At 30.9% G+C, this 15,567-nt stretch overlaps 1 protein-coding gene across 1 annotated transcript; it reads left to right on the top strand.

Moving 5' to 3' along the window:
• The first annotated feature begins 13,403 nt into the window (after positions 1 to 13,403).
• LOC122270720 (uncharacterized) lies at positions 13,404 to 15,146 on the top strand. Its single transcript, XM_087162194.1, has one exon. It carries the CDS (start codon positions 13,404 to 13,406, stop codon positions 15,144 to 15,146), a length of 1,743 nt encoding a protein of 580 aa, XP_087018320.1.
• The last annotated feature ends 421 nt before the right edge of the window (positions 15,147 to 15,567 follow it).

The following is a 15,567-nucleotide window of genomic DNA, read 5'->3' as shown; positions in this document are numbered from 1 at the left end:
GTGATAGGATTGCAGATAAATTTGAATCTATGAAGATTGTACAGAAGATTGTCTCTGTAAATTCTGCTGTCAGGGCAATAGCTTGTGTAGCATACAAAGTAATTTGAGCTTTAATTTTTACATTGTATTCATTTTTATATTGACTATTGCATTGGTTTTTATACTGACAATTGTTTTGATCTTTATATAAGTAACTTTTCAAAAACAATATTTTCAACAATATTAGATTTACTCAATATCTTTAAACTCGAAGTTTTATAGTATTTTCTAATCTTTTTTCCTTCACTTAACTTTTGTTTATAATGTATTTGCCAAGTTCACTTCGTTTTCTCTTTTTCTTTGTATTTACATTAAGGCCATTTATTTGCATTAATTAATTTGTAAACAGATTTTAGCTTGTTGTAAATTAGATAATTGCAGGTATTGTAAATAATTGCAGGTTTATTGAAAATTATAACGGATTGCTGCTGCTCTTATGTTTTAGCGATACAATTTTTAAAAGCCTAGACTCTAGATTTACTCGTTAATCCTAGAATTAAAAAACATATACTTTACCTAAAACAAACTTAGAAAGAGTTTATTTAACATTAATAGTATTATTATTTATTCATTACTATAATTATATAAAAAATTTAATTTATGCACTCTTAAACATTTAGGTTTCACAAAATTGTTTAAAAGACTTGTGTTTTATTAAATTGAGTGCAATGTTATTTTTAAAAAATGATTTTGTTAACAAACATACAATACATAATTACGACTTAGCATAGATAATTTCTTTTTTAATGTTTTGACATTATAATTGCTAATTGTTGATTTCAATGGATTTTTTAATAAAATGTGACTTTAACTGCATTCAAAAATTCCAAATTTCAAAGGTTTTAAAAATTGAGAAATATTTTAATCTATATTGATTTTTAAGTCAATAAATAAGATTTATTTATATTTTTTAAAAAAAAAATTAATGAAATAAAAAAATGATCAAAATGTTAGTTTAATTGAACGGCAATATTTATATATAAAAAAAATTTAAAAAATTATTACTAAGATTCAGTATCGATAACAGTACTTTTGTTATTTTACTGGTATTCTATTAATTAATTTATAACCATCATGAGAATTTCAATAAAAGGTTTTTAAATGTATTAAAAAAATTAAAATCGAATGTTAACTAAAATATAGGATTCGTTCGTTGATTTTTTCTTCTTCACATAAATTCCTGTTGCCAACAAAATTTTAAATGTGCAGAAACAATACCAAAATGCATTTATTTGGAAATTACTTTGATTAATTTAAAAGTACATTTTGATTTTATTTGATTTGTTCATTTACGTCGCTCTAGAGCTGCACAATGGGCTATTGGCGACGGTCTGGGAAACATCCCTGAGGATGATCCGAAGACATTCCATCACAATTTTGATCCTCCGCAGAGGGGACTTTTTAAAAGTACATTTCATAAGAAACTGTGAGAAGTATTTGAGCTTAAAATTTTTTTTTAATGCTTATTAGTTTTATACCAGGCAATATTGTTTAAAAAATGTTTAAGAAAATAAGTAACTGGGATAGCATTCATTAGTACGTTTGATTGATGATATGTATTGTCTAGTAAATAACTTATTGCTTCAACTTTTTTCAATTATTTGAAAACAAGTGACTTTGAGCTTAATCACGTCAGTAGAATATTTTTTGCTCGAAATATAATTAACTTTTAGTAATTAATGTGTACATTTCCTTTATCTGAGAAAATTTTGAATTACAAATTAATAGAAAAAACTAGAATAGAAGTTTCCAGATTTAGAAGCCGCAGAGTTTTTGTAGATTAAAACTCTTGCAAAGTATGTTACACAAAAGCAAAGGTTATTTTAAGGTGCAGTTTGAATATTTTTTTATCCAAATATATTTATTGAAGGTTCATAATATTTTGATGCACTTAAGCTCTCATATTTAAATATTTTGCGGCGAAAACAAAACATTCTTCAATCATGCATTGCTAACCATCTCCAATACCAATGTTGGAAAAATGTCTTTCACACACTTTTAAAGGTGCTGTTTTTTAATTAGAATCTCTGAAAGGAATAATAGGCGTAGAACTGTTTTTAAATAAAAAACTAGCATGTGCTCGTTTAGAAAAAAATGAATCAATCTGATTTCGAAGTGTCTATCTATTTAGAATATCTGATTCATTTCAAACTGTTCGGTATCAAAAAAGTTTGGTGAATGGAGGACAAAACAAATGATATCAAATATGGAAACAAAATACCTTTATTATCAGTCATCCAGAATACACTTTCACTTAGCAACTGGAATAATGTTTTTATTTTTATTTTTACTTCGAATGTCTCGATCCATATCAACTTGCGTCTAAAATGTCTGTGCATATCGTGCGTCTAAACAATTTGATGAATGAGGAATAAAACAAATACAAACACAAAATATGGAAACAAAATATCATTATTCATCGTGAAGTTATAATCAGTTAGCCTCAATACACTTCAATATAACAAGTGCAATAATGGTCTGTCTACTTCGAATGCCTGATACATTTCGGACTAATCCCCCCAGCCAGCACCTAATGCGTTTATGCATATCATTCGTCCAAAAATTTTGATGAAAGGGGCATAACACAAATCATGGAAACAGAAAACTACCTTTATTCATCCTCAAACTATCATCAGTTAGCCACAATACACTTCGATAAAACAGCTGGAAAAAGTCTATCAAAGCTTCTTCTGAAATCGATCGAGAAACACAAAAATCACGTTTTCAAAGAGTTTAGAACAAAATGGGAACAAATTTCACGCTTAATCAAATCTTTTTGTGTGTTATCTGTCATGTCAAATTAACTTTTTCTTTTCGATATCCTTTAAGGAGCTAACAACAACATTTGTCGTAACCGCTTTGCTAAAATTCTGCTTTCAGATTTGTCGAGTGCCGTGAACGTTATTCATCACCCACGGTGTCAATAAATTTAGATTGTGTGAGAGCTTAGAAGTGTTAGAGATTTCTGGGAACTTTTTGTTAATCCAGAAAACTTTTTCTTTCAATTTGTTTTAGGGTATATCATTTGGCTTTAACATTAGGCCTCTAGCTACCTGGGACAAGCAAATTTTCCTTGCATCAATCAGGAAAAAGAATAATACGTTACACCATTAAAATACCACCAGAACAAATTAGAAAAAAAAAAGTCTTATTTCATTCTAAATTGGCATAAATCTGTTAATTCCAATTTTCCTCTCCAATGATCTTACATACCGTCTTATCATTACCCTAGGCCCCATCTTGTAGCTTCTATTTTATACCATATAAAAAAGAGGAAGCCACATCCTATTCGTATTTATACTCCGTTGCAAGTTAAGAAAAGACCATTGCGGCATAGAATTTAAGTCATTATCTGCGACTGCATATAGTTCCGTTTTATTTAGCTATCAAATTATATAATTATGCTTTCAAAACAATATAAAAGCTTTCCAAGTTAAACTTGTCAGACAAAATTTAATTCGTGCTGTTTTTATAAGCAAAAAGTAGGTCGTGCTACGTTATTTCAAGAGTTGGCGATGTTGATATTCGTTCGCGCTTGGATCTTGGCATCCATTTAGCATGCACTTAGATGCAAACAGGCTCTTTCGATGGGGATAATGGCTTTTTCTAAACTTGCTGCAGAATATAGAAATTAAAACTAATCTCGATCTTAAATCATGCAGGAAAAAGTTGGTTGCGAGAAACCTTATTTTTTCACGTGTCGTTAAGATTTTTCTCTTCATGGCTCAAAGTCTAACTGTAAGCGTCCGGGTGACTAAAAGTTAGATAAATAAATTTTAGAGACGGTAAGAATGATGTTTTCTGACAACGTACAGATACAGAAATGAATGACAATGGTGCCTCAAGCACTACAATCAGAAGCATATCCAGATAGTTTAAAGTTCTTATAGTTAGTCTGCTCAGTTGATGTCAAAAATAAGTTGTAGATAATGGCGATTTCTAAAGGTATTTTGTGTCCTTTTCTTATGTGACTATTCACAGAACTTTTCAAACGTAACTTGAGATTTTATTTTTAAGGAAAGTTTCTCCCTCAATACTGTATCTTTCATAAAATGATGTTAAAACACCAATTCTTGTAAATATTATTAATGAGAAAGTGATTCTCCAACGTTATTGTGATTGATTTGTGTTTTAAAATGTTCAATATTACCCTTGGATCTGACATCCTTCTATTCACATTCATGTTGATTGCTGCTTAGCAACAATGCAACACCATGCTTGTTTATATAGATGTTTCCATCACATTTATTGGATGCATCTTATATGTAATATTAATCACAAAGAGTCTACTTTTCCTTGCTATTAATGTTGTATTCTATATAATAATGCTGTATTCTACCTTGTTATCAATATTGTTTTCATAAATTGTTAATGTATTTTGAAATGCATAATTCCTTTTTAATTGCAGAATAATGTATTTGCTTTTTATAATGCTGGATTTTCCTGAGTGGAATTATTTCATCGTGTCTCATAAATACCTTTAGTAAGCATTTGAATATGATGAAACTTATATGAATTAATTATTCATAAGGAATCTCTATTATTGTCGTCAGTATTGTATTTTGAAATCCATATGTTGTATTCTAAAATGCACATTGTTGCATTTTTAAATGTACAATGATTTATTTCAAGATTTTTCACATGCGGTGTCGTTCATAAACACCATTAGTATTAGGTATCATATTTATTTGACGAAATTTTGAAAACAGATGAAAAATTATTCATTATTTTACGTTTGCAATATTGTTCATCAAGAATTTAACAGGCATTGTTATTAATGTTATGTTTCAAAATATGTAATCCTGTCCTACGCTTCTCTTAATGTATTCATCCATCTTCTTTAGTAGCAGATGTGGAAGGTATTATATTTATATATTTTTCAGTCGATTTTAACGGTGACTTTCAAACGCCGAGATATTTTTCTAACTAATTGCTGAGCTTCAATCTGTTCCTACTGCTTTTGAGTAAGTAACTGAACAGAAAAGGCGAAACTGTCAAAAAAGATGAAAACATCCGGGTTTTGACATAGAAAATGTCAAAACAGTAATTTTGTAGAATGTAGTAAATACTGTAATCTAAACATTTTGTATGGAATATAGTATAGTTAGTAGTACGGAAGATCCCTTTTACGAATGTGTTAAAGTGTAATGTTACAATGTGAGTTGTATACTTGGAGACAAATACAATAACAAAAGCAATTTTCGTGGTTAGAGAATATTTCGACGTCCATGCTAAAAAGATTTAAGATGCTATTGGCGTAGCTTTGTTTCTATTAGATTCAGAGCACTTATAAAAGTTTTCAATAACATATCGATGACACAATAGGATTTGTAAAATGTGATTGTTCAAGACCTTCCAATAAATTTCTCCATTTCACCCTGCCCTCTGAGTATTCCAGGCGAATTCTTTCAGTTTTATGTAACTATACTTTCATTTTATAATTTAAGGTAGCTTTTTACAATTGCGATCGTGGAAATGATTTCAATTTATCCAACCAAGGCGTAACTAGATCAATTCAGTTGGAGGCCGTCTTCAATAGATATCTTTTACGAACGTACTATAGGGCAAAATTATCGGTTTCTACTAGCCACAGAGCGACTATGGATGGTGTTTTCAGTAGAAATGTAAACAATAACAATCTCGAACTGTATGCCTGCTCTAGTCTCGGTTGGAAAGTTTGCAGCTGCTTACTACATGTTATTCTGCGAAGCGATATTTTCAAACGGATCATTTTGTTTTTAATAATAAGAAATAAATTAGATAATTTCTGAGCTCAAATCTGTTGTATTTCATGAGATGTTAATGTTATTAGGTAATTCTGGTGAGTTTGAAGAGAAAATTTGTTTTAGTTATATAGAGATATATTGTTAAAAAAGGTGACATGGTTGCTAGATTTTGAATAACTCGCTTTTTTGGCAGTCTGGATTTGGCCTCTTTCCATTTGTTTATTACTATTTGTTCGTGTTGCAAGCTGTGCAACATCTTACGTTAGTGTTAGCATATTGTTCGAGGAGCAAGATAAAGTTTAGTAATAAGTATTTAATAACCACGTTTGCAAGAATCTTAAAACACAATGATCACGTTGTGAGATGGCTTTGAAATACACCGGAAACAGTAACCCGGAAGTACAAGCGGCATACAGCTTGCAGCACTTCCTAGTATCGAAAACACAATCCATAGATGACAAATGGCGATTAAAAAAGTGTCTGCCTGTCACCATTTTCTTTCTCCAAAAATGCTCGGTTTATTATATTATTATTTTTGAAATAAATATGGAATTATTATAAATATTTTATTCTATTCTGAAAATTACTTTGGTTTACACTTGTTTCATTTTTTTCTTTGTTTTTGGAAATGAACCTTGCAATGCTTGCCCCATTTTAAGAAAGGCTTTAAAAGAAATGCTTTTCCTTATCAACACCAAACTTTTTTAATCGTTAAAATTTTTAACTTTTTATAAAGTGGCCACTATTATAACTGACCATTATATTAAGAGTGACGCCCGGTGGCTGAGCGGTAGCGCTTTGCGCTGTCATGCCACAGGTCCCCGGTTCGATCCTCGGGCCGGGCAAGGTTGACTCAGCCTTTCATCCCTTCAGTGGGTCGATAAATGAGTACCAAGCTTGAGAACTAAACACTGGGGGTTCTGCCTTCGGCTGACCACCTGACCGGAACATCTGCTCCTGCACCCCAGAGCCCAAGGTCAAGAAAACTGAGATGGGCACAGTAGGCTTTGGCCCTCTATGGGCTGTCGCGCCACAGAGTTTAATTTAGTTTATTATATTATAAGTGGCCACATGCTATAACTGACCAATAACAAAACATAATTTCGCCCTATAGAACGCACCTAACCAATCCTTAAATTCTATAAAATAGGTGTTTTTAAGTTTAATTTTTTCAAATCGTTCTATTGACAAAAAGTACCTACATACCTATTAGCTTAAATCATTTTATATATTTTAAAAGTTGGTGCCAATGTTATTGCTTTATTTTGAATTTTATATTGTAATTTTATGAAAAACATTGAGACGTTTTTGATGTTGTCGTATAAATGTGTTTACAATTGTTGTTGATGTTGTGGGAATTGAATTTTATAAAAAGCTTGTTGTTAAATCTTGTCATGCTAATAAAGTTATGTCTTGTCATGTTGAAAACGTATTACTGCTGTAGTTAATAAATATTTAATGGTTTTGAATCTGTACACACTTTTAGCATCGTGAAATAGTTAGGAAAATGAAGAATCAATATTTATACGTTATGCTGTGTTAGGGGTTTGGTTTTAAAGCTAGCTAAAACCGTCATTTTCGAAAAATTTATGAGAAGGATTATTTAAATTTGAAGAAAAGTTTTTCAGCAGTTATAGAAACACGTCACCGTTATTTTTCCCTTTAATTTTCATTTAAGTTATTCAACAATATTAAATATAATTAAACCAACTGGAAATTTTATGAAAAAAACGTTCTGAAACTTTAATTTTGATATCAAAACGTTAATAAATTCGTAACATTTAGATAGGTGATGGAAATGCCAAAGAGAAAAAAAAATAGATGTGAGATAAGAAGTAAAAAAACGTTTTAAACATTCATGCTGAATGCAAGAAAAAGAAAAAAAATCAAATTATCTCTAATTTCTCAATATCTCAGTTGCTAATATTAGAACTCTAATATTGGAATTCTAATATTAGAATTGCTAATATTAGAATTCTTAGCATATTGTTGCCAACAACAAAGCAATCACTAATTCAAACTATTCGAATACAATTTTTACTTTATTTAAAATTTTTGATGAGTTTATACAATGCAAAAATCTACAGTGTTTTAGTTTCTTTATTAATTGATTATTTTCTAAGATGTTTTCTAGACAATTTTAAAAAAAATTGAAACAGGGGGAATTTTGAACAAAAAAAATATATATATTGTTACTCCATATAGCGTTTTGATTAATCAGAGTGATTGCGGAGTGACTTCTGGAAAATATGGGTTTTTGGTCTCAGGATTTCAGATTTTTTTTTCCGCCTGAAGTGAGTTCCCATTTAAAATAATATGAATTCCCTTTTAAAATATTTACACAAAAAGTAAAAATTTTATTATTTGAAAAAAAAATAATAGTAATACAATTATCAGTTGATTTAGAAATAATCCGGCAAAAAATCAAAACCAAAACCAAAATTTTACTATTAGTAATTTATAGCTGATTTTTTAGTGAAAATTTAAATTTTGACTTCCGCAGCTGCACTTTTTTTGGCTATATTCAAAGAGCTGATGTTTTATTAAATGCATTATTTTATTATAAAATTACTTTTATTTAAATTTTTATTAACTTTTAAGTTTGCAAATCTTTTTTTACCGAGTAACAAATATTAAATCGAGTTTATCGTATCAAAAATTTTTCCCATTATTAAAATTGTAGTTGCGATTTATTTTTTATGCTATAATTACTATTAGTAATTTATAGCTGATTTTTTAGTGAAAATTTAAATTTTGACTTCCGCAGCTGCGCTTTTTTTGGCTATATTCAAAGAGCTGATGTTTTATTAAATGCATTATTTTATTATAAAATTACTTTTATTTAAATTTTTATTAACTTTTAGGTTTGCAAATCTTTTTTTACCGAGTAACAAATATTAAATCGAGTTTATCGTATCAAAAATTTTCCCATTACTAAAATTGTAGTTGCGATTTATTTTTTATGCTATAATTACTATTAGTAATTTATAGCTGATTTTTTAGTGAAAATTTAAATTTTGACTTCCGAAGCTGCGCTTTTTTTGGCTATATTCAAAGAGCTGATGTCTTATTAAATGCATTATTTTATTATAAAATTACTTTTATTTAAATTTTTATTAACTTTTAAGTTTGCAAATCTTTTTTTACCGAGTAACAAATATTAAATCGAGTTTATCGTATCAAAAAAAATTTCTAAAATTTACTTAGATTCTTAATATTATCATGAGTTTAATTAAATCCCAAAATTATATTTTTGCTTAACTGTTGGAAGTAGTTTTAAACGTTTTTAATCAGATTTGACTTTATGCGCGAAATGTTGTTCAATAAGAAAAACAAAGGTGTTTTTAAATCTCTACAAGGTAATTATTTTTGAAAAGTTTTAAAAATTGTAAATATGTTTGAGCACCTTGTATACATGGTTCAAAAATGTCTGAACTTTACTATAATTTTAAACGAAGTGTGTTTGGTCAAAAAATGATTAAATATTTTATTTTTACTTAAACCTTAACACCCCTGAGGCCCCTCAATTAAATTTTTTCAAATACGTATCAAAGATTATACCATAGTAATAATATGATAAAAATTAGACAAAGACGAAGATGATACCACGATAATAATACTTTCACCAGAACATTTGAAGTAAAATAATTTTTGTCCATCTGTTGTGTTTCACTTATTAGTTTTTTAAAAGGAGTGCGTGTGCAGTTTCTTGTACTAAATAAATAATCCACAGAAACTGAAATGGTAAGATAAGATAATACTTGATTGAAAACTTCATTCGGGTCAAAAAGAAAATAAAGACAATCGATATGTTTCAATCGCTCAAAAACCGGCGCCTATTTGCAAAACCAGCCAGACGTGAATGAGAAGAAAAAAAGGTGATATAAAGAGTTAAGTTGTCATCGAAAAATGGAAAAATAAAGGTGAGAAACAAAACTAGAAAACCCACAGTAGCCGAGAGAGAAAATAGATGAAAAACAAAACATAACATGAGAAGCCGCAGTGGCCCCGGGGGGTAAATCAGGATAAAATACATTTCCCCGTGCTACTACAGTTACTTGTAATCTAATATGCACAGTTTAATATATAGAGTGCTATTTCAAATAAATATTTACGTAATTTCTGTTTTCAAAACAATAATAATTCAAATTAAACAACAATACCTCCATAAAAAAGTTGAATTTTATTATACTTAACTAAAATACAAATAGTTAATTTTAAAAATCTTTGCAACAGAGTAAATTTAAAAAATTTCGCAAGAACATTAGAAGAACTTTACAAACACATTAAAAGAACATTGAACTGTAATAACGGCAAGGTTAACTTTTTTTCTAGACGATATGCTTTGTCTTCTTAGCATTTTTCTTTTTAATGTGTCTTTATATCATAGCATAATCATGCTTTAAAGCGTTTAAAATTATTCGAAATGTTGTCTAGAAGAAGAGTCTTATCTCCTTGACACCATCTGATCAACTTTAATAACACGAAAACATTTGCTATGAAACATTTCTCCTGGTCTTTCTGGGATCAATCAGGATCAGTGCTAGGGACAGGGTACAGCTGAGGACGAAGACTGCTATACACATGCATGATATAGTCACAGGAAAACCAAATAAAACATAGATCAAAAGTGTAGTTATATTAAATGAAAGACTTTTATAAGGATTTGGACAAAAATAAATATTTAAGAAAAACAATTTAAAAATAAATATAAAAAATAAACATCGTTTCAAAGAAGGTTTACAAACATCAGCATTGTAAAGTTTCAGAATTTTAACAAAACTTTACGATGTAAAAGACTCTTACGCCAAAAATGGAGGCAACTACTTTGCACCAAAATGTTTCTCGTCTTTTTCGTTATCAATCAGAATCAGTGCAGGGGATAGGGTACAGCAGAGCCCAAAGACTTCGATACACAAGCATGATACAGCCAGAAGAATACCAAGTACATCATAGATAAAAAAATCTACCTATAATATTAAATTAAGGACTCACATAAGGATTTGCACAAAAATAAATATTGAAAAAAAAACATTTTTAAAATAAATTTAAAAGAAAAAGCATTTAAAAGAAGGTTTACAAAACATAAGCATTGCAAATTTTTCGAGTTTTAACAAAACTGCAATGTAAAAAATGTTCATGATTCTCAACGCCGGAAATGGTGTCAACTATTATTACACCAAAATTTTTTTCCGTCTTTCTGGGATCAATCAGGACCAGTGCAAGGGATAAGGTGCAGCAGACTTATTAAAGGACTATTATATACAGCCAGAGGAACAACAAGGACGGCATAGATCAAAAATGTAACAGTTTTAAATGGAAGACTTACATAAGGATTTGAGCAAAAATAAATATTTTGAAAAATTATTTTCGAAATAAAAAAAAAATATTCATTTCAAAGTAGGTTTACAAATTGGATTTTCGCAATTTTCACAAAACTTTGCAATTTAAAAAAAATTTCGTGTATATCATGACCCTGAGATCTACAAGGCCCTGATTATTAATAGATGTTATAATTCTAAGCAAGAATTGCCTTTTGGGTACAAATTTCACATTTTACAAACTTCACTATTTACAAGTATTAAAACAAGAGTCGTGGCGGATCTGGGAATATATTGTTTGTAAAATGCGGTTTTTCAGGTTCGAATCCCAGCTGCGGCTGGTTAAAAAAAAATCTGCTCCCGGCTCACACTGATAACAGTGCTGACGTAAGATATCCTCAGTGGTAAACGGATTACGAATTAGTACCCCCTTGCCATCGGGATAACCACGGAAAGTTTTCGAGGTTTTCTTATTCATGTGACGCAAACGTGGGTAAGTTCCATCAAAAAGTTCTCGATCAAGGCTAGTTTGTCCCAATACTTGATATATGAGTTCAATTATGTTCTAGGTTGGGTTCAAAATTTCAAGGCTGCGGAGTTGAACACTGATAGTAGTAAATTGAAAATTAGGTCTGCTGCTCAATACCAGTTTTAAAATAAAATATTTAAAATTAAAAAAATATTTAAAATCCTTTATCACACAAGGGGACGCAAATTATTACTAGCAAAAAATGTTGACCGTTGATTCATTAGTCTTTGTGATACGAGTAATATAAATACTAATTTCCGAAGGTTGGTTACAAAAAAGAAAGTAATGAAATTTAAGTTTCAAGTAAACATACAGCAACCAACAAAATAGAAATGTGGAACGATTTTTTTTCCTTCTAGGAAACTATGCACTTAATAATAAAAGCAACTATATAACTATACACAACTATATATGCATAGGGATATACGATATAAAAACTATGTATACAATCTTACCTAGTTCTACTATAAATTGCGATGCTTGATTACAAAACCTGGCAACAGGATTTCCGCATAGAATAAAGATTTACAGTAATCCATAATAATTGTGAAAATAATATCTATTATGACCATGAGAACGAGGAAATGGACTGTTATTACATAATTAAGAGTCACCATTTTCCGTTTTTCTGCCATCTAATAACTCCCCCATACATATCTATATATTAATAGGCTAGCAATATATTGTCTCGCTAAAAACTCCCAAACAACGCAACAGAATTAAACAAATAAGGTGTCGTTTTAAAGGTATTGTTATGTAGATGTGCAATAAGGTCTTAAATTATGAAAATTTCTTTTAATTATTTAATAAAATTAATAATTTAGTTTCAACCAATGAGAATTCAGCAAATCATTTTTCGGGTGGTTCGCATAAGCATTGTTTCCGTAAGCATCGTTTGATTTAAAGCATTTCTGAATTAATAGATTGATAAACAAAAATAAGAGTGGATAAAAAGAAACGGAACTGAATTTCTTAAAAAAAGAATTCAATATCTTTAGTTCCTTTGATAAATTTTTAGTTTCATGATAAATTTTTTGTTTCGTTACAATAGAATGGCAATGGCATCGTGCGAATATTCAAACCAAAACAAACGTGCGAATATTCAAACCAAAACAAACTTTCTACAAACAATTATTTTGATTTGAGATTTAAAACGATATCTTAGTTATTTAGTTCTATTTTTATTTATTTAGTGCCTGCTGCCTAAATAAAATGCCTGCTATCAGGCGTCGAAATATCTCTGGCAGACGTCAGAGAAATGAATGGCGGAATTCTAAACGGGAAAGCATTTCTCGCCGAAGGGAATCGCCACCTCTACAAATTCGAGATTTTTACAAATCTGCATTGACTGTTCATGACGATTGTGACCCCTTTACTATTGGATCTATGACTTTTATTTGTAACTTTTGTCATGCTAAGCATTTTATGTTAGAGAAGACAGGAAGTAGCAATGAATATGGTATTTGCTGTCAGAAAGGCAAGGTTGATCTTCCTTTATTGTCGCATTCACAATATTTTGAGAATTTGATTACTGGTGTAACATCTTTAGACCATACTGCAAAGAAACGATCCCAAAATTATTTGGACAATATTCGCTTCTATAATTCTGCATTTGCCATGATAAGTTCTGAGACACACTTAGATGAAAGTGTAACCGGTGGAATGTAACATTTTAAAATCCATGACACATTTTACCATCGTGTTGGTTCACTTATACCAAGTGAAGGTTGTCAGCCAAAGTACGCTCAGAATTACTTTTATGATGTAGATACAGCAGTTGAACACAGAATGAGTGAAGAAGCTAATGTCAAATGTGATGCGAACATTATGCATGAAATAGCTGTATATTTGAACAGAGTGAATTCATATGTCCAATCTTTTCAAACAATGGGTGATCCCTGTAGGAATTCCAGTGATGGAAATGAAAAGGAAATATGCATGCACATCACTGTCAACGCGTCGTCTGATCAACGACGGTACAATGATGCCACAAGTACAGATGTTGCAGCAATCTTTAGATGCGTAGATGGAGTACCTCCTGGGGAACGAAACCTGGTGGTGATGTCAAAGTCAGGTGGCATTCGCACAGTTTCTGTTTTAGACTCATCGTTAGACCCATTGGCTTATCCGCTACTGTTTCCCCATGGTGATCCTGGATGGCATATTAATATTTCGCACACTGTTACAAATAATCAACGAAACAAAACAACAATGAGACAGTATGCTGCCTATCGTCTTTCCATCAGAGAAACTTTCAGTTTATTGCATCGTTCACAAAAACTGTATCTTCAGTGGGTTGTGGATATGTATGTTCGAATTGAAGGCACACGCTTAAATTTTATAAGGCACAATCAAAGTAATTTGCGTGCAGATATGTATTTAAATGTAGCTGATTACATACACCAGCGTGCAGCTGAAAACAATTTGAGAGTTGGGCGTCAAGCCATTCTTCCCTCTTCTTTCATTGGTTCTCCCCGTAATATGCATCAAAACTATTTAGATGCAATGTCCATTGTTCAAAGGTTTGGCAAACCTTCTCTATTCTTAACAATGACATGCAATCCACATTGGCCAGAGATCAGTGAAAACTTAGCGCCACGGGAATCCTCTCATTATCGACCAGATATTGTTGTGCATGTATTTCATTGTAAGTTGAAAGAACTTCTGGCCTGCATAGTGAAAAAACAAGTGTTTGGTAAAATTGCTGCTTTGATATACACAATCGAATTTCAAAAACGTGGTCTGCCACATGCCCACATGTTATTAACTCTTGATGACCATGATAAAATCAGAAGTGTGGCTGATATTGACAAATTTGTTTCTGCTGAAATTCCAGACAAAAATACTCATCCTAAACTTTATGAAAAATTTGGGAATTACATGACTCATGGTCCATGTGGTGTACTTAATCCTCATTCTGTATGCATGGAGAAGGGAAAGTGCAAAAAAAACTTTCCAAAAGACTTTAATGAAGCAACAAATGATAATGTCAATGAGTATGCACTTTACAAGCGGCGAGATGATAGTCGAACTGTTGAGGTACGAGGCCACACTGTAGACAGCAGATTTATTGTACCTTACAATCCATACTTATTGGCCAAATTTGACTGCCACATTAATCTCGAAGTTTGTTCAACTGTTCAAAGTATAAAGTATATTTATAAATATGTTTATAAAGGTTATGATTGTGCCACATTGCAATTTTCCAAGAAAAGTGAAGGAGTGGCAGTCTATGATGAAATTGACTCCTTTCTCAATGGAAGGTATGTGGGATCAACTGAAGCTGCATGGCGTATTTTGGAATATGAAATGCATTATCAATCACACAGTATTATACGACTTGAATGCCATTTACCTTTCCAGCAGACAGTGTACTTTCGAGAAGGCAATGAAGAACATGTAGCTTCATCCCCAAAAGTTACAAAGCTAGAGGCATTCTTTACTCTGAACCAACAAGATCCTGCTGCTAATAATTTGTTGTATGTTGAGATTCCAGAACATTATACCTGGCAAGATCAACAAAAAAAGTGAAAAACAAGACTGCGTGGAGCTGATAAAACCATCACACGTTTATACACAGTTAACCCAAAGAATGTTGAGCTATTTCATTTGCGTCTCCTTTTACTGCATGTACGAGGACCTAAATCCTTTGAAGATTTAAGGCTGCATGATGGAGTTGTTTTCCAACTTTTTTTGAAGTAGCTTATTCCTGTGGAATTGCATCAAATGACGAGGAATGGCGTGAATGCTTAACCGAGGCTAAGGATTTTCAACATCCAAAACAATTGAGGCAACTGTTTGGCTTTATTTGTGGCATCAATGTTCCACCTAATGCTCTTGCACTTTGGAATGACCTTAAAACTTTTCTGTGTGAAGATTTCTTTAAATCTAATAATGAGGTGAATTCATTCAACATGTGTCTGTTATAAATAGAAGAAATTCTAATTACTCA

The sequence above is a fragment of the Parasteatoda tepidariorum genome, chromosome 4, assembly GCF_982258835.1.
Source record: "Parasteatoda tepidariorum strain Cologne lab strain chromosome 4, Ptep-v5.0, whole genome shotgun sequence".
Classification (NCBI taxonomy): domain Eukaryota; kingdom Metazoa; phylum Arthropoda; class Arachnida; order Araneae; family Theridiidae; genus Parasteatoda; species Parasteatoda tepidariorum.
Note: the sequence above shows the minus strand (reverse complement) of the source record. Positions and strands in the feature narration are given on the sequence as shown.

Bases quoted from the DNA above. Each gene is read 5' to 3' on its own strand.
- LOC122270720 (XM_087162194.1), top strand. From the start codon at position 13,404: ATGAGTGAAGAAGCTAATGTCAAATGTGATGCGAACATTATGCATGAA.